We start from the raw sequence: 18,931 nt of genomic DNA, 5'->3' as shown, positions 1-18,931 counted from the left end.
TGGTTTTGAGGTGGTCCCAGGGGAGTGGCGGCACTTCCAAGGTGTCATTTGAAAGCTCACAGTCAAAAAAGCAGCATGAATTGTTACTGGGGACTGGAGTTACAGACCGCCAAAGATTGGGGGGGGGGTAGGGATGTCCAAAACCCTCAGTTCACAAAGTAGCTCTCCTCCGGCAATTCCACCACCTCTTGTCCTTCCTAGGGGCTACCAATCCCCAAAAGAGCGGAGCTCTGGGACAAAGCACCGCTGGAGTGACCAGGGTTAAAGGGGACCGGGGATCCTAGCTGATGCTGCCGACCGGCTGTTCCAGGAGGTCGGCCAGCCAGCCAGCCAGAGGGAGATAGGTCGGTCAGAGGCCAGCTTCTTCCAAGATCCAGTTTACAGACAAAACAAGGGAAAACAAAGCTCTGGGAGATCACAGTTGCTATGAGGAGCCCAAAACAGCTGAGAAACAAGAGGTGGTAGGGGGTAGAGGTTTAACCCCTGCAGCCCGGTATCCGTGACGCATCTTGTTTCCCCTGCTTATTTTATGACTTTTTCTTACCTCATTTTGTTTGGCTTTACTTTAGACTGAAGTACATGTGAGGTGGGAGGGGTGTTATAGAGCTACTGTGGTTTGGGGATCTTTGTCTTCTCCTAGTGGTAGGGAAGAGTAATTCTCAGGAATAATGGATCATGGATTCTCATCATCATGAAAGAAATTAATTTGTCAGGTAAACATAAGTTTTTATTTATATATATATAATCCTGATAAAATACTTAAAATGTTAGTGGGTAGCCTTGTCTATTTTAGTAGTAATTTCTTATTGGCTCCTCCAAATAAGGCAAGGGGTGGTGGGAGTTCTGCATTTGAAAAATAATTGCATTTAATTCAATGCTAATGTATTCAGAAGGTTTTAACCCTCAACGGGTATGTTCATTTATTGCAAGACTACAAAAAAACTCTCTTATCTCACAGTTAGACAGTGCTAGTTCATGTGTGCCATGTAGATAACATTGTGCTCACTCCCGTGGAGTTATTTATGAGACCGCACTAATTGGCTAAAATGCAAGTCTGTCAAAAAAAGTGAAATAAGGGTTCTGTCCGCAGAGGCTTAGATACAAGGTTAATCCCAGTAGTGCATTGCAGCTCTTGAGCCTACCTGCTTTTCACCAAGAAATTAAGCAGATTAGTTAATAGAAATACATTAGAAAGTTGTTTACAATTGCATACTTTATCTGAGTCATGGGATGTTTCATTTTGGCTTTATTGTCCCTTTTAAGCAGTATGAGTTTGATATGTTCTTGTTAACTTTCTAATTTACTCCTATTACCATTTTTTTCTTTGTTCTCTTGGTATCTTTATTTGGAACGGCAGGATTGTAAGCTTAGGAGCCAGCCCATTTTTGGTTCAGAACCCTTGATAGCATTTGCTGATTAGTGGCTACATTTAGCCACCAATCAGCAAGCTCTACCCAGGTTCTGAACCAAAAATGGTCTGGCTCCTAAGTTTACATTTATGCTTTAAAAAACAAAGATACCAAGAGAACAAAGAAAAATTGCCTGCTCTATCCGAATCATGTCCCTTTAAGATGGATAATATCTATATTAAAAAAAATATCCTGTAAAAAAATATAGAAATGAAATATTTAAAATTGCTACCGTTAAACCTAATATTGACATTCTTCTCTTTGTTCCAGCACTGGTTTACAGAGCTGCCTCCTGTGTTAACATTTGAACTTTCCAGATTTGAGTTCAATCAAGCTCTAGGGAGACCAGAGAAAATTCACAACAAATTAGAATTCCCATCATGTTTATATATGGACAGGTAAGTGGCTGCCAGAAACAGCTAAAATAATCAAAACTGTTTGTTAGATACAAGAATTATTTTCCTGTGTATGCCATACTCTTAAAGGGTCATTCCAGTACAAACTGTTCTGGGGCAATATAACCACAGAATATTTTGGCATTAAATTCTACTATTCTTGCGGGGACTTCCGGCTGGGGGCGGAGCAGGCAGGTAGCAAGCAGGTAGCGTGCAGGTAGCTACCACCAGCTCTGTTTTTCTCGTCAAAGGGAATTTTACTACTCTCCAGCCACTCGTAGTGGGCCTTGTCCTAGGATGTCTTGCTAGGACCGGCTGTGGGTCTTCGGACCACGACTAGGAAGTCTCCGTGAGGCTGAATAAGCTCTTTCGCTAAGAGCACCTGTATAAGCTGTAACGGCTGTGCTAAACACCGGCCGCTGTATGAACTGGTCGTAAGGTGAGACGGCGCCCTGGTAAAGCTGATACCTGGCTGAACTGTTATAGGCGGAAGCAATTCTGGAATTGGCTATTGCCGCTACATCTACAGCGGGCCCCGTCTCAAAAGAACTCTTTAACAGATTCAAGTGCTACAAGACGGATGGCTTTCTGAGAGATAAGGCTATCTAGCGAATCGCAACATTTTTGGTCTGTAAAAACCCACTCTACTAAAGTCGAAAACTTTACCTGTCCCAGGCGGTGAGATATCCTAGAGGCGGAGCTCTGCAGACGGTGCGTATACACCTCCGATCCTGGTATCGGTTCCATTGAGCTCTCAGTGCTAGTGCAGCGTGGAGGATTCCCGGCACTGCGTTCAGATTTGAGTAATCGTAACAGCAATAGAGGGCGGCATTGCAGGCCGGATTACAAGGCTCCGAATCGTTACAAGATTGCCATCGGCTGCCTAACGACAGAGTTGGGCATAGCTTCTAAGGGGTAACAGCACTGCAGAGCGGAGTGCAGTGGGACTGCTTTGGACCCTTAACTGGCTGACGACACAGAGTGGGTAAGACAGGCCATTTAGCCCTCTCTCAGGATATCGTCTTGATAAGTGCATAAGTTGACAGCACGAAGGTCAGGACAAGAGAGCAGGTTCTGTTGCTTTTTGTTTTCATTATGCAGCTATGGTTATTCAGGCTTATTAGACTCTCTGCATAAACTGTTATAATATAGCAGGACTTTTGAAAACCGCTAGAGAGGACTTGGTTTGTGATTTTGCATTCTGAAAAGATGGGACTCTCATGAATCATATAGAATAAGCTGGGTGTCGTTTGATGATCATCAGAGCAGCCATGGCTAAATAGATAGCAGAATATATGGTTTAAGCTAAAGTTGATGGGTTATATGGATCTGCTTAAGATATTTTTGCATTACATATTGTTTAATCTATTCTGTATGTTTAGCTTATGTGAAATGTATGCTTAACATTATCAGTGCACTTGAACTTTAAATTTAGTTCTCTGCTATACATATCTTCCTGTCCCCTTACAGCATCCCCTAGGTAACACTTGAGGGGGGAGGGGGGCAACTGAACGCTCTGAGAGTAATTAAATGATTAAGATTGGGAATAACATAGTAAGGAATTGGTAGAAAGGGAAGAAGAAGGGAAAGGATCTCAAACAGGTTAAGGGCGAGAAGGGGAATATCGAAGGGGGAACAACATAGGGACAGCTTAATATTTACCTCATTGTCTAGAGCTGTATTAAGACGGGCTCTACCTAATGTAGGATAAGAAACAATAAAGCAGCAGGATTCATAGATTCTACCGTGAGAAGTAGAAGATAATACTCTAGCAGTACTGAGGATTTGCCTTATTAAGGGGACCATTGTTACATAAAGTTAAGTTGTAGTTTGTAGGGTGGTTTGTAGTTTTTAGTCTAAATAAGACTTAAAAAGTAGATTTTTCTTTGGGGGGGTCTTTTTTTTTTTTTTTTATACACTAAGCACAGTTGGTATAATCACTGACCTTTTTTACACTTTTTTTTCACTCACATTGATGCACACGTTTACTTGCTTTCTATATATGTTCTTTTTTCCTCACTTTCAGAGCTTGTAACACAAGCTCCCTCACTTAATGTTAAGTGGCTTAATTGCCACCAAGTCACAACTACACTTCATAAATACACATTAACACAGTGAATGGATAGATTTCTCACGAACCACAAAGGTTCTTCACCGAAAATGCCACCCAAACCAAAAGATAAGCGTAGCAACACGAAAAACTCAGATAACTTATTAGACACCTCACAAGAACGAGGAGTAATTCTTCCTGCTGCTAATGACATGACAGAATTCGCCACTGAGGTAGCCAAATTGATGACCCCACAATTGGATCTGATTAAAACTGAAATTAAGACTGAGATCCATAGTTTAAAAGAAGAAATTAGGCAGTTTACGGTGAGACTTACGGAGGTAGAGACCAGGGTCTCGGAAGTGGAGGACAGAGTGGAGGTTCAAGGCTCAGATATCACGGATCAAGGGAAAATGATTTTACAATTGCAAGCGCGCCTAGAAGACCTCGAGGATAGGTCAAGGCGCAATAACTTACGCATTATTGGCCTCCCAGAATCAGTGCAATATCAAGACTTGTTACACTTTGTCTCTGTCTCCCTCCCGCAGGCGCTGATGATCCCCCCGCCGACTTCACCTTTCCTGATCGAGAGAGCGCATAGATTAGGCCCACTTAGAGATAGCAACACTCTTTCTAAAGCCAGACCGATTATTTTTAAATTTGTGAATTATCAGGACAAGCTTTTATTTTTGAAACATTATAGAAAAATGAGCCATTACACATTGACAATAACAAAATCTTGATTTTTCAAGATTTTTCAGCAGAGACTAGCGCTAAAAGAAAAACAATGTCCCCTTTTTTTCTAGATTCTTAGAAGCAGACTGCAGTGTTAGGCTGGTTTATCCGGCTAAACTACTAATTACCAAGGCAGGTAGTTCCTACACAGCAAATAACAGCAAGGAGGCAACTGCGCTATGTAAAGAACTAGGGATCTAATGATTAGGAAAGGGAATGATTCTTCTTTGATTTTTCTTTTTTTTTCTCTCTCTAGTTATTTACTACACCATACGTGTAAGGGATGACTTATGCGGAATGTTCATTAAAGTTAGTTTCATGGGTGTGCGGGTGTTTAGAGAAAAATGGAATTATGTAGAAGGTTGTTATTTTAATTTAGTTTGTTTTATAAATTTGTATGTGGGTATTGTTGCCTTTTCTCCCCCTTTTATTTCCCTTTTTCTTTTTTTTTTTTTTTTTCTCGCTCTCCCTTTTTCCTCTCCCTCCCTTCCCGCTCTCCCCTCTTTTCCTGGGGCCTTTTTTTTTTTTTTTTTTTTTTTTTTTTTTTAAATAATTATGTCAACATCTTTTAAATTGGCCTCCTGGAATGTAGGAGGTATAAACTCCCCAATAAAACGCAAAGCAATAATCAAACATTTGGCTAAAACCCAATCAGATATTGTGTTCTTACAAGAGATTCATTTAAAGGCATCTGAAGTTTTGAAATTACAAACCAATTGGGTGGGTGAAGTAGTTGCGGCCCCCTTTAATGCCCGTAAGAGGGGAGTGGCAATTTTGTTTAAGAAAAATCTAGATTATGAGATTGACTCCTCTTTCATAGATCCGGAGGGTAGATTTGTTATTTTGGAAATATCATGTAATAAGGCTCGATACGTGTTATGCAATATTTACGGTCCTAATATTATAGACAGAGAATTTTGGGACAACTTGGTGTTATATCTACAAAAATTTGTTGGACAGAATATTATTATTGCAGGGGACCTCAATTTAACAGCAGACCCCTCTTTAGACAGAGTTACAAAAATAGGTTGCCCCTTGAGGGATAGGAAGACTCGTATCTTTCAAAAAATATGCTCACAGCTGGGCCTAATTGACATCTGGCGGCTGCAGAACCCCGATTCTAGAGCCTACACGTGTATGTCCAAAGGTCAACAGGCATTATCCAGGATAGATTTTTTTTTGATTGCGGAGTCCTTGATTGGCCTTGATTGGGAAGCTGAGATTGGAGATATAGTGATCTCAGACCATGCGGTAATAACGTTAGAATGCAAATTATCGCGGATAGGCAGACCAGGGACTCAGTCAATTTTTTTTCCTAGATATCTAATGAACAACGTCCAATTTAATAACTGGCTGATTAACCAGTGGCAAGAATATGTCGGCTTCAACCGAGATTATGTTAATAGACCGGGGGTCTTCTGGGAAGCAGCAAAGGCTGTCTTACGTGGTAAGGTAAAGGCATATCTGTGTAAGTTGAAAAAGAAATCCAGGCAACAGGAAATTCAGCTGTCACGTCAGGTAAAAAACGCGTATAAAACTTATGTAGGTTTGCGCTCATGTGAGCACTGGAGGAGATATATAGCAGCTAAATCTTTGCGAGATGTCTTCATTAAACAGAAGACCAGGGCAGATATACAAAGACAAAAAGCCCTTTATTGTGGTCAAGCGGGTAGGTCTGCTAGATTCGTGGCAAGGCTGATTAAGCCTAGAGGTAGCGGTAAGATAACCTCTATTAGAAAAGACTCTAAGAGATATACCTGCAATACAGATATATCTAGGGTATTTTATGATTTTTTTACCGAGCTATATAGCTCGGAAGAGCAAGATATAACCATAGGAGATTTTTGGGACAAAATTAAGACTCCTAAAATATCTAAGGAGAGTTTGGCAGAAATTAATGCTCTAATTACAGTTGATGAGATCATAGAGGCTATTGTGCAGCTGCCAAAACTAATAAAGCAGCTGGTCCTGATTGTCTACCATTGGAACTCTATAGGATTTTACAGACACAAATTGCTCCAACATTGGTGAATTTATTTAATTACTATTTTATTGAGCATAATAAATGCTCTCCTTATTTTGCGGCGGCGGTAATATCTCTAATACCCCAAAAAAATAAGGATCCAGAGCTACCTGGGTCATATAGACCTATATCAGTTCTCAATGCGGACTACAAACTGCTTACATCGATTTTGGCAAAAAGACTAAAACCCCATCTCGGGTCAATAATACATGAGAATCAAGCCGGGTTCATGGCAGGGAGGAATCCGGCCAAAAACACCCGTAAGATCTTGACTCTAATTGATTATTTTTGGAATAAGTTTAGAACGGATAAAAACAGAGCGCAGTTAGACCTGGCTCTGCTGACCGTCGACGCGGAAAAGGCGTTCGACCGGGTTTCTTGGAAACATCTGTTTCATTCTTTAGAGCAGTTTGGTATGAGAGGGCATATCCAGGAAGTAGTTTGCATTATTTATTCTGCCCCAAACTCAGCTTTGCTTATCAATGGCGAACTTTCCCAACCGGTTATACTACATAGGGGCACCCGTCAAGGATGCCCCCTATCCCCTCTCCTGTTTAACATCTCATTGGAGCCTCTTGCAATCATACTTCGTCAACGTTTAGAAGGGATTCGAATAGGGGCACAAAAATTAGTATTATTGATGTATGCGGACGATATCTTATTGTGTTTAAGTAATATCAAAAAGGATCTCCCGCTTCTTTTGGAACTGGTTAACAGCTTTGGTAGTATATCGGGTTTTAGAATTAACTGGTCCAAATCGGAACTGTTATGGATAAATAAAAAAGATCATATTATCAAACATCCTTTCAAAGAAACAGAGCAGATAACATACTTAGGGCTCACTCTAAATTCAAATCCTTCAGAGTGGTATAACCTGAATTACAATAAATGTTTTTCAGAATGTAAAAAAAAAATGGAAGACTGGATGAAACTGCCTATCTCCTTATCAGCTAGGGCCACGCTTTTAAAAACTATTTTATTTCCCAAAATATTCTACTTCATTCAAAATATACCGCTACCTATCCATAAAAAGGACATAATAAATTATAATAAGGCATGTGCTAAATTTCTATGGCAAGGCTCTAGAGTTCGGATTTCTGTAGCACGCTTGATGAACAAGGTAGAAGCTGCCGGCTTATCACTGCCGAATATATTATTTTATAGCCAGGCGGCTCGGGTTAAGATAGCAGTGGATTGGTTGACAGGACTAGAACAGGTATCCCCAGTATGCTGGGAAACAGCATTGATCGCACCCCTACGTTTAGATGCGATACTACACTGCCCAATTACTACATTGCCAACACAAATCTTTATGATGGAAACTTTTAAAAATATAATAACTGCTTGGCAAAAGTATTGTGGGGATCTGGGTGCTTCACCCTATGTATCCAAGTATTTACCGATTACAGGGAATCCCAATTTTTCTCCAGGTATCACAGATCAGGTTTTTAGAGACTGGGCAGGCAGAGGGCTCGGTTATGTGATACAATTTTTTAATTCGGATCTAGAGATACTTACTTTCAGGGAATTGAGCAATATGTATGGATTATCGAATAAGGAGTTTTATGCTTACCTACAGTTAAGACACTTTATTCAGGAACTAAAGATAAGTTACTACGGGATAGATTGGTCACTAGGTGAGGCACAAAGTAGTATTAATAATTTCCAAAGAGGGGATTATTCTATTGCCCCGTTTTATGCCCTTCTCATGCTTGAGCCTTCCTCAATCCAAATAGAGTACATAGTATCTCTATGGGATAAATCTCTCCCACAAATTGATGCTGAGACGGTAAAGAACGCCTTTAAGGTAATTCAGAGCAGCTGGGTGTTGACCACTTGGCGAGAAACGCAGATTAAAGTAGCCTTAAAAGTGCATTTAACGCCGGCAAAGCTATCTAGATGGTACAATTTAACGATCACCTGCTCCAGATGTAGCGCAACTAAGGCGGGCATGTTGCACTGTTTCTGGTCATGCCCCAAGATAGCTCAGTTTTGGGCTAGGGTAATATATTGGATGAAAGTTACGCTTAAAATACAATATGAGATTTCACCATTAGAAATATTTTTTTTGGTGAAATCTCATGATACGCTTAGAAACTATAAATTGATTAACCAGATTATATTGGTCGGACGTAATTTAATCCTTAAAACATGGAAGGCCAAGTCTGCCCCAAACATAAAATCTTTGAAGAGTGAGCTGACTTCTCAACTTATATTTGAACAATATAATCTACAGAACCCAACAGATACTCAGATTGCTAGCTTTATTAAACACTGGAAATTGTTTATTACTTCTTTTTCCGTGGAGACTCAAAAGACGTTGGTCAGGCCATTGAAAAACTCCATTTATATTCAATCTCAAGTCCTAGCAGGCCATCTCCCAAGTATTTGGTTGGAGGACAGTGTGGATATGGGACAGACTCGATTCAGTTAGGAGGCTGACACTTCAATACTAAGGAGAGACGGAGGGGGGGGGGGAGAAAGAGAGCGAGTTCCCTTCCCCTTTTTTTTTTTTTTTTTTTTTTTTTTTTTTTCTTCTCTTGTGTTTGTCTGATTTGGTGTTTTAGAAAATAAATGGGAAAAACTCCAACATTTATGAGCTAGTATCTACAAGCAAAGACTGTATTGTCTATATTTAAGTTAATTATAGGTAATGGGGCCCTGCGTGGCGCAAAAGGTAACATACCTGTATTATTGTTCTCTTTTTTCTTGTTTTTTGTATTTTCTTTTTTGTTGGAATAAAATAATATAAAAAAAAAAAAAAATTCTACTATTCTTTATTTTCATTTTTAAACATCATCACTATAAAAATGTTTTATACGATTTAACCACAAAATAGGTAAAAAAATGGACCACAGTGTTAAATTTTACAATACAATATATCCACGGTAACATTTTCAAGTTCCTGGTGATAATTTGTCTTCCTTGTAGAGCTTGAAGCTATTGAAATGGAAACACCTAATAGCTTATTGTATTCAAAGCAGCTGCAGGCACATACTTTCACAAGTGCTGGGCACTATATAACTCTCACACTCCACAGGGCGGTTGATTTCTCTTTTGTTTACATAGGCTTTATGTAGCCAATACAGCTTTATCGATCATTTCAGTGTTGATAAACGTTTCAACAGGCAACAGCAGCTATTTTACATGACAAAAACAAGGGAGCTATTGGTTAACAATTGAATACATTTCCGCAGGTAATATGGATCATTAGGAGCAAATTAAATTTGAGATTACTTTTCACCCCGGCTATAGCATTAAAAGGTCTGCCAGTAGCCATTTTTTCCCATAAATCGCTTAAAGGGACAGTCAAGTCCAAAATAAACTTTCATGATTCAAATAGGGCATGTAATTTTAATTAACTTTCCAATTTTGCTTTGTTCTCTTGGTATTCTTATTTGAAAGCTAAACCTAGGAGGTTCATATGCTAATTTCTTAGACCTTGAAGGTCACCTCTATTATATGAATGCATTTTGACAGTTTTCACCACTAGAGGGCATTAGTTCATGTGTCATATAGATAACATTGAGCTTGCACACATGAAGTTACCTAGGAGTGAGCACCGATTGGCTAAAATGCAAGTCTGTCAAAAGAACTGAAATAAGGGGGCAGTTTGCAGAGGCTTAGATACAAGGTAATTACAGTGGTAAAAAGTATATTAATATAACTATATTGGTTATGAAAAACTGGGGAATGGGTAATAAAGGGATTATCTATTTTTTTAAATAACAGCAAATTTTGGTGTTGACTGTCCCTTTAAAGGAATATGAAGCTCAAAAGAAATATGTCATGATTTACATAGAACATACAATTTTAAACAACTTTGCACTTTATGTCATCTTATTTGCTTTATTTCCTTAGTATCCTTTTGTTGAAAAATATACCTAGGTAGGCTCAGGAGCTGAAAGCTAGCTGCTGATGGATGTCTGCACATATATACCTCTTATCATTGGCTTACCGATGTGTTCAGCTAGCTCCCAGTAGTGCATTGCTGCCCCTTCAATAAAGGATAACAAGAGAATGAAGCAAAATCTGGGTTTCACGCCCCTTTAGTAGTAGAATTTCCCAGCAAGTGACTTAAATTGAATAACATTTGTTTACATTTTATTTAGTTTTTCTGGCTATCAGTGGTTTACAAGTATGTTCTTACCCTACTTGAGTTATCCAAAAAAAAAAAAACGACAAAAAAACACAAAAACTATAGTATATAGCATTATAGCTTGGTCTATTAACGAAAAAGATTTAAATTCAAATGAATATATTTATTTCAGTTTTTGAAAAAGAGCCATCTTTTCAATGCACATATATTCGTAAACATGCTTCTAATAAAAGTGATCATTGTTTCAAGAATATCTGTTACTGTGCACAAAGCTTATGCCACGTGTATCTGAGCAGTTGCAGTGTTTAAATGCAGGTGCATGGAGCATATGTACATATGGTCTGTGCACAGTGCCAGGTATTACTGAAATACTTATAACTTTTGCTACAAGTATACAAAAAATGCAGTTTCAAATTTTAAAGCTTTCATATACATTTGAATTCTGTTTTTTTAAGTCCATTTACATTGTGTTTATAAATTGTAACTATATCTAAACATATTAGTAAGTTGTTTTTTGTGATTTTTGAATATACTGTTAGAAAAATAACTAGCTATAGCAAGAATCTAAAATAACCATGCTTGGTCTCTTTCCTTGGCAGGTACATACATAAAAATAGAGAAATTACAAGAATCAAACGGGATGAAATCAAGAGACTCAAAGAGCACCTTACAGTGTTACAGCAGCGGCTTGAGAGGTAAAATTATTGCAATTTGCAGTATTACGCAACTGGGCAAAACATGCAATAATTTTATTAATCTTCATATGACTTTTTTAAACTTATAAAACATAGCATTTTAATGACAGTGCAGGATGCTAGCTGATATGTAGAGTTGTTGAACGAAAAAGTAAAAACTGGATGAATATAAATCAGAATTTTACAAAAATCGTGTTACATTTGACCTCAAACGCATTTTTTTGTGTTTGTTGTGTGTGATTTGATAGTTTTCAGTTTTGTAGATTGAGGCTTCACTATAACTGAGAACATGGCTGGACTGGGACCAATAATAAGCCCAGGCATTTTAGGGCAGAGCAGCCCACCCCTTTGACATTTAACCATTCCTCAAACCTGACAAGGAGAATGTACTAGTTTGATTTACAAACGTAACATTATTCTGTCCCTGTATTTGGTAATTTGGTCATTAAATAGTATAAACAAGAATTGGAAGCTATTGTAGTTTTACATTTAAATAAAGAGTAAGTACACCTGAGCCTGGCTCCCAGACACAGCAAGCAGTTAGAGACAGAACTTGGTGGGGATTAAGCCATCAGTCCCACAAATGGCCGAGGTCACTGAGCCAATGTTCTGTATGCTCTGTGCTCAGTCTATACCCGGCTGAGAAAATATAGATTAGCAGAAATATTTAAAAAGATTATATACACTTTCACATTTTTTTTTTTTTTTGCATATTAAAGGGACAGTCAACACCAAGGCACCAACAGCGCCTTGAGACCCTTACGGGTGAATAGCCGCGCTTTACAAAAACCTGATAGATGGATAGAAGATTGTTATTGTTTAAAAAGATAGACAACACCTTTACAACCCATTCCCCAGCTTTGCACAACCAACATTGTTATTTACTTTATAACATTTAAACCTCTAAATTTCTGTCTGTTTCTAAGCCACTACAGACAGCCTCTTAATCACATGCTTTTTTATTTGCTTTTCACAACAGGGGAGTGCTAGTTCATGTGGACCATATAGATGACATTGTGCTAACGCGAGTTATTTAAGAGTCAGCATAAAACAGCAATAATTAGCAAAAATGCAAGTCAATACAAAGTCATGTGATCAGGGGGCTATAAGAAGATGCTTAGATACAAGGTAGTCATAGAGGTAACAAGTATATTAATATAACCATGTTGGTTATGCAAAACTGTGGAATGGGTAATAAAGGGATTATCTATCTTTTAAAACAATAAAAAATCTAGAGCAGACTGTCCCTTTAATATGAATATTTTTCAGGGATTTTTTTCTTATGCATGTTAAATAAAAGTTAACAAAGGTTTTTTTTTTCCTTTTGTAGAAAATGTTTTGTGCACAGCTGTTACTGGTGTATTAACTCTGAATGGCTGATAGGGACAAACCTCCACAGTATCAGGAAATTGAACACGGATTTGTTTTGGGTTTTTTTAAATCAGAAAATACATTTTGAATTGCTGCTTTTTTCATAAAACAGATTAAAAATGAGTATGGTATTCCTTTAAAGAGTAAATGAACAATAAATCATATTTTAAATGTACTAATTTGCCTTTTGAAATTGTTAGTGGCAGTTTTTTCTCCTGGAAACTGGCACATTTTCCATCACGTTTGGATCTGTTTGTTTTTTAACGTCATCAAGCTAAATTACTTGGTATCATTTCATTGTAAATTCTACTTTCACTTTCATTTCTGCAGCAAAGTGAATAAGAAACAAAACTGATTTTATTATTATTAGTTGTCTTCTGGAGATATGATCTCAAATCAAATATATAACCATATTTAAAGGGACATGAACGCCAAAAATGAAACTTTCTTGATTCAGATAGACAATGCAATTTAAGAGAATTTTTTCTCTTTTTTTGTGTCAATTTCCATTTATTTTCTTTTATTATCAAATTGTTTTTGTTCTTTTGGTATCCCTGTTTTAAAATCATACCTAGGTAGGCTCAGGTACAGCAGTGCACTACTGGGAGCTAGATGGTGATTACAAATCTGCCTCTTGCCATTGGCTCACAGATGTTTTTAGCTAGCTCCCAGAAGAACATTTCTCCTTTGCAAATGACTTTAACTATGTGTTTAGCTTCCATTATCTGACAAGTTCATAAATTCAGTATTATTCAGTGTGTAAATGAATAACATAAGTTACCCTCTGTTTTCTGCATTTGTTTAGTTCTGACACAGGATATATTGGAAAAGAAGTGCAACTCAAAATTATCTGTCTATCAACAGAGCGATAGGTGTTTAAAGGAGAAACTCTCATAATGATTAAACTTTCCCCTTTGTATAAACAGTTTCATCAGTTGCAATGAAGATGCGCTATAACTTACTTAATGTAGCACTAAAATTCAAATACCCTGCACTCCGGCCGCCCTCTTTAAAACTACGTTAAAGTGTGTCCTTATTCCAACTGATGACTTAAACTCTAAAATATCGCTAACATTCCGGATCTGGTTATACCAAGGGCAGAGTTTACCATCACTTTAAAGGGACACTGAACCTAAATTTTTTCTTTCATGATTCAGATAGAGCATGCAATTTAAGCAACTTTCTAATTTACTCCTATTATCAATTTTTCTTTGTTCTCTTGCTATCTTTATTTTAAAAGAAGGAATGTAAATCTTAGCAGCCAGCCCATTTTAGGTTCAGCACCATGGATAGCGCTTATTGGAGGATTACATTTACCCACCAATAAGCAAGTATAACCCAGGTTCTCAACCAAAAATAGGCCGGCTCCTATGCAAGAGATACGAAGAAAAGATAGCAAGAGAACGAAGAAAAATTGATAATAGGAGTAAATTAGTAAGTTGCTTAAAATGACATGCTCTATCTGAATTATGAAAGAAAAATTGAGGGTTTAGTGTCCCTTTAAACATGTTCCTTTCATTTCCATGTGTTTAAATAGCTTATAGGGACATAAAAGTGCTAACAGAAAATGCTCTAATATTTCAACTTCAGAGCTAATTGACCACATCTGCTGAGCCAAGAGCCAGAAGTATGTGTGTGTAGCCATCAATTACCAGCTAGCTCACAGTAGTGCTTTAGGCTATCTAGGTATGCTTTTCAACAAAGGGTTACCAAGATTTCATAGTAAATTTCACAACAGAAGTAAACAGAAAAGTCTCCTAAATTTGCATGCTTTATCCCCACCATGAAAGTTTTGTTTTTGCCTTCTATTATATTTACGGCTTCTTTATGGTTGTACTTTTGATACAGTTTATTTTTAACACAATGCGTGATTAACAGGTTTTTAGCAGAGAGGGCTGCAAAGCTTTGCTTATTGATGAGTTCAGCTTTCGCCAACCAAGGGGTTCATATATTACATGATTAATAATATGTATCCTTCCTTGGCCTCTGTCCCTCTGTATTACAGAGTTTGTGCACATTTTGTGAAATGACACTATGCCTTGGGACGTTTGTGTGTGGCATAATTAAAGGTATACATTGGTCCAGGTTGATTCATTAAAAATCCTGTTTTGTTTCCTAGTCTGTCATTCATAAGGTTTTTTTTTTATTTTGTGCATTGTGTGTTTATTACATTTTATGCATACTTCTCTTCAGGTAATAAAACTGAATTATTTTTATGTTGCCGTCTGTTATGCGATATCATTTCTTTGCTAAAGAACAACATTTTTAAGTTTCTTCAAAATAATGTTACAAATAGCTTGGTTATTTGTCAGAAGTATTTTATTAAAAATGTATGTGTTATTTTCCAGGTATTTAAGTTATGGTTCTGGCCCAAAACGGTTTCCTTTGGCAGATGTGTTGCAGTATGCTCTTGAATTTGCATCTAGCAAGCCTGTATGCACATCCCCAGTGGATGATATTGATACAACTGCTCCCCCTTGTGGTTCTGTAGCAACACAAACCATACAAAGGTGAGTGTGCATGATCTGCTTGTATGTTTACCTTGCTTGACAACTTGCACTGCTTATTCTGTATCAGCCTGGAAATACTAATTAACGTACCACCACAGCTGATATTTTTATTTAACAGTTTGTTAAATAAATTCTAAGAAAAATAAAATCTATCTTACCTGATAAATTCAGTTTTCTTTCATGTAATTAGCAAGAGTCCATGAGCTAGTGACGTATGAGATATACATTCCTACCAGGAGGGGCAAAGTTTCCCAAACCTCAAAATGCCTATAAATACACCCCTCACCACACCCACAATTCAGTTTTACAAACTTTGCCTCCGATGGAGGTGGTGAAGTAAGTTTGTGCTAGATTCTACGTTGATATGCGCTCCGCAGCAAGTTGGAGCCCGGTTTTCCTCTCAGCGTGCAGTGAATGTCAGAGGGATGTGAGGAGAGTATTGCCTATTTGAATGCAGTGATCTCCTTCTACGGGGTCTATTTCATAGGTTCTCTGTTATCGGTCGTAGAGATTCATCTCTTACCTCCCTTTTCAGATCGACGATATACTCTTATATATACCATTACCTCTGCTGATTCTCGTTTCAGTACTGGTTTGGCTTTCTACAAACATGTAGATGAGTGTCCTGGGGTAAGTAAATCTTATTTTCTGTGACACTCTAAGCTATGGTTGGGCACTTTGTTTATAAAGTTCTAAATATATGTATTCAAACATTTATTTGCCTTGACTCAGAATGTTCAACATTCCTTATTTTTCAGACAGTCAGTTTCATATTTGGGATAATGCATTTGAATTAATCATTTTTTCTTACCTTCAAAAATTTGACTCTTTTTCCCTGTGGGCTGTTAGGCTCGCGGGGGTTGAAAATGCTTCATTTTATTGCGTCATTCTTGGCGCGGACTTTTTTGGCGCAAAAAAAATCTTTTCCGTTTCCGGCGTCATACGTGTCGCCGGAAGTTGCGTCATTTTTTGACGTTATTTTGCGCCAAAAATGTCGGCGTTCCGGATGTGGCGTCATTTTTGGCGCCAAAAGCATTTAGGCGCCAAATAATGTGGGCGTCTTATTTGGCGCTAAAAAATATGGGCGTCGCTTTTGTCTCCACATTATTTAAGTCTCATTTTTCATTGCTTCTGGTTGCTAGAAGCTTGTTCTTTGGCATTTTTTCCCATTCCTGAAACTGTCATTTAAGGAATTTGATCAATTTTGCTTTATATGTTGTTTTTTCTCTTACATATTGCAAGATGTCTCACGTTGCATCTGAGTCAGAAGATACTACAGGAAAATCGCTGTCTAGTGCTGGATCTACCAAAGCTAAGTGTATCTGCTGTAAACTTTTGGTAGCTATTCCTCCGGCTGTTGTTTGTATTAATTGTCATGACAAACTTGTTAATGCAGATAATATTTCCTTTAGTAAAGTACCATTGTCTGTTGCAGTTCCTTCAACATCTAAGGTGCAGAATGTTCCTGATAACATAAGAGATTTTGTTTCTGAATCCATAAAGAAGGCTATGTCTGTTATTTCTCCTTCTAGTAAACGTAAAAAATCTTTTAAAACTTCTCTCCCTACAGATGAATTTTTAAATGAACATCATCATTCTGATTCTGATGACTCTTCTGGTTCAGAGGATTCTGTCTCAGAGATTGATGCTGATAAATCTTCATATTTATTTAAAATGGAATTTATTCGTTCTTTACTTAAAGAATTACTAATTGCTTTAGAAATAGAGGATTCTGGTCCTCTTGATACTAATTCTAAACGTTTGGATAAGGTATTTAAATCTCCTGTGGTTATTCCAGAAGTTTTTCCTGTTCCTAATGCTATTTCTGCAGTAATTTCCAAAGAATGGGATAAATTGGGTAATTCATTTACTCCTTCTAAACGTTTTAAGCAATTATATCCTGTGCCGTCTGACAGATTAGAATTTTGGGACAAAATCCCTAAAGTTGATGGGGCTATTTCTACCCTTGCTAAACGTACTACTATTCCTACGTCAGATGGTACTTCGTTTAAGGATCCTTTAGATAGAAAAATTGAATCCTTTCTAAGGAAAGCTTATCTGTGTTCAGGTAATCTTCTTAGACCTGCTATATCTTTGGCTGATGTTGCTGCAGCTTCAACTTTTTGGTTGGAAACTTTAGCGCAACAAGTAACAGATCATGATTCTCATGATATTATTATTCTTCTTCAGCATGCTAATAATTTTATCTGTGATGCCATTTTTGATATTATCAGAGTTGATGTCAGGTTTATGTCTCTAGCTATTTTAGCTAGAAGAGCTTTATGGCTTAAGACTTGGAATGCTGATATGGCTTCTAAATCAACTCTACTTTCCATTTCTTTCCAGGGTAACAAATTATTTGGTTCTCAGTTGGATTCTATTATCTCAACTGTTACTGGTGGGAAAGGAACTTTTTTACCACAGGATAAAAAATCTAAAGGTAAAAACAGGGCTAATAATCGTTTTCGTTCCTTTCGTTTCAACAAAGAACAAAAGCCTAATCCTTCATCCTCAGGAGCAGTTTCAGTTTGGAAACCATCTCCAGTCTGGAATAAATCCAAGCCTGCTAGAAAGGCAAAGCCTGCTTCTAAGTCCTCATGAAGGTGCGGCCCTCATTCCAGCTCAGCTGGTAGGGGGCAGGTTACGTTTTTTCAAAGAAATTTGGATCAATTCTGTTCACAATCTTTGGATTCAGAACATTGTTTCAGAGGGGTACAGAATTGGTTTCAAGATGAGACCTCCTGCAAAGAGATTTTTTCTTTCCCGTGTCCCAGTAAATCCAGTGAAAGCTCAAGCATTTCTGAATTGTGTTTCAGATCTAGAGTTGGCTGGAGTAATTATGCCAGTTCCAGTTCCTGAACAGGGGATGGGGTTTTATTCAAATCTCTTCATTGTACCAAAGAAGGAGAATTCCTTCAGACCAGTTCTGGATCTAAAAATATTGAATCGTTATGTAAGGATACCAACGTTCAAGATGGTAACTGTAAGGACTATCTTGCCTTTTGTTCAGCAAGGGCATTATATGTCCACAATAGATTTACAGGATGCATATCTGCATATTCCGATTCATCCAGATCATTATCAGTTCCTGAGATTCTCTTTTCTGGACAAGCATTACCAGTTTGTGGCTCTGCCGTTTGGCCTAGCTACAGCTCCAAGAATTTTTACAAAGGTTCTCGGTGCCCTTCTGTCTGTAATCAGAGAACAGGGTATTGTGGTATTTCCTTATTTGGACGATATCTTGGTACTTGCTCAGTCTTTACATTTAGCAGAATCTCATACGAATCGACTTGTGTTGTTTCTTCAAGATCATGGTTGGAGGATCAATTTACCAAAAAGTTTATTGATTCCTCAGACAAGGGTTACCTTTCTGGGTTTCCAGATAGATTCAGTGTCCATGACTCTGTCTTTAACAGACAAGAGACGTCTAAAATTGATTTCAGCTTGTCAAAACCTTCAGTCACAATCTTTCCCTTCGGTAGCCTTATGCATGGAAATTCTAGGTCTTATGACTGCTGCATCGGACGCGATCCCCTTTGCTCGTTTTCACATGCGACCTCTTCAGCTCTGTATGCTGAATCAATGGTGCAAGGATTACACAAAGATATCTCAATTAATATCTTTAAAACCGATTGTTCGACACT

At 37.8% G+C, this 18,931-nt stretch overlaps 1 protein-coding gene across 2 annotated transcripts in view; it reads left to right on the top strand.

The window, feature by feature from the left end:
• USP25 (ubiquitin specific peptidase 25) overlaps positions 1 to 18,931 on the top strand; it is a 458,760-nt gene that overhangs the window by 261,100 nt on the left and 178,729 nt on the right. For both annotated transcript variants that reach the window (XM_053706014.1, XM_053706013.1), the window contains exons 11-13: positions 1,680 to 1,807; positions 11,311 to 11,406; positions 15,126 to 15,287. In XM_053706014.1, coding sequence (XP_053561989.1) covers positions 1,680 to 1,807; positions 11,311 to 11,406; positions 15,126 to 15,287 — 386 coding nt within the window. The remainder of the gene's footprint in view (positions 1 to 1,679; positions 1,808 to 11,310; positions 11,407 to 15,125; positions 15,288 to 18,931) is intronic.

The sequence above is a fragment of the Bombina bombina genome, chromosome 3 (assembly GCF_027579735.1).
Source record: "Bombina bombina isolate aBomBom1 chromosome 3, aBomBom1.pri, whole genome shotgun sequence".
NCBI lineage: Eukaryota > Metazoa > Chordata > Amphibia > Anura > Bombinatoridae > Bombina > Bombina bombina.
The sequence above is the reverse complement of the archived record's forward strand: the minus strand, read 5'-3'. Positions and strand labels throughout refer to the sequence as shown.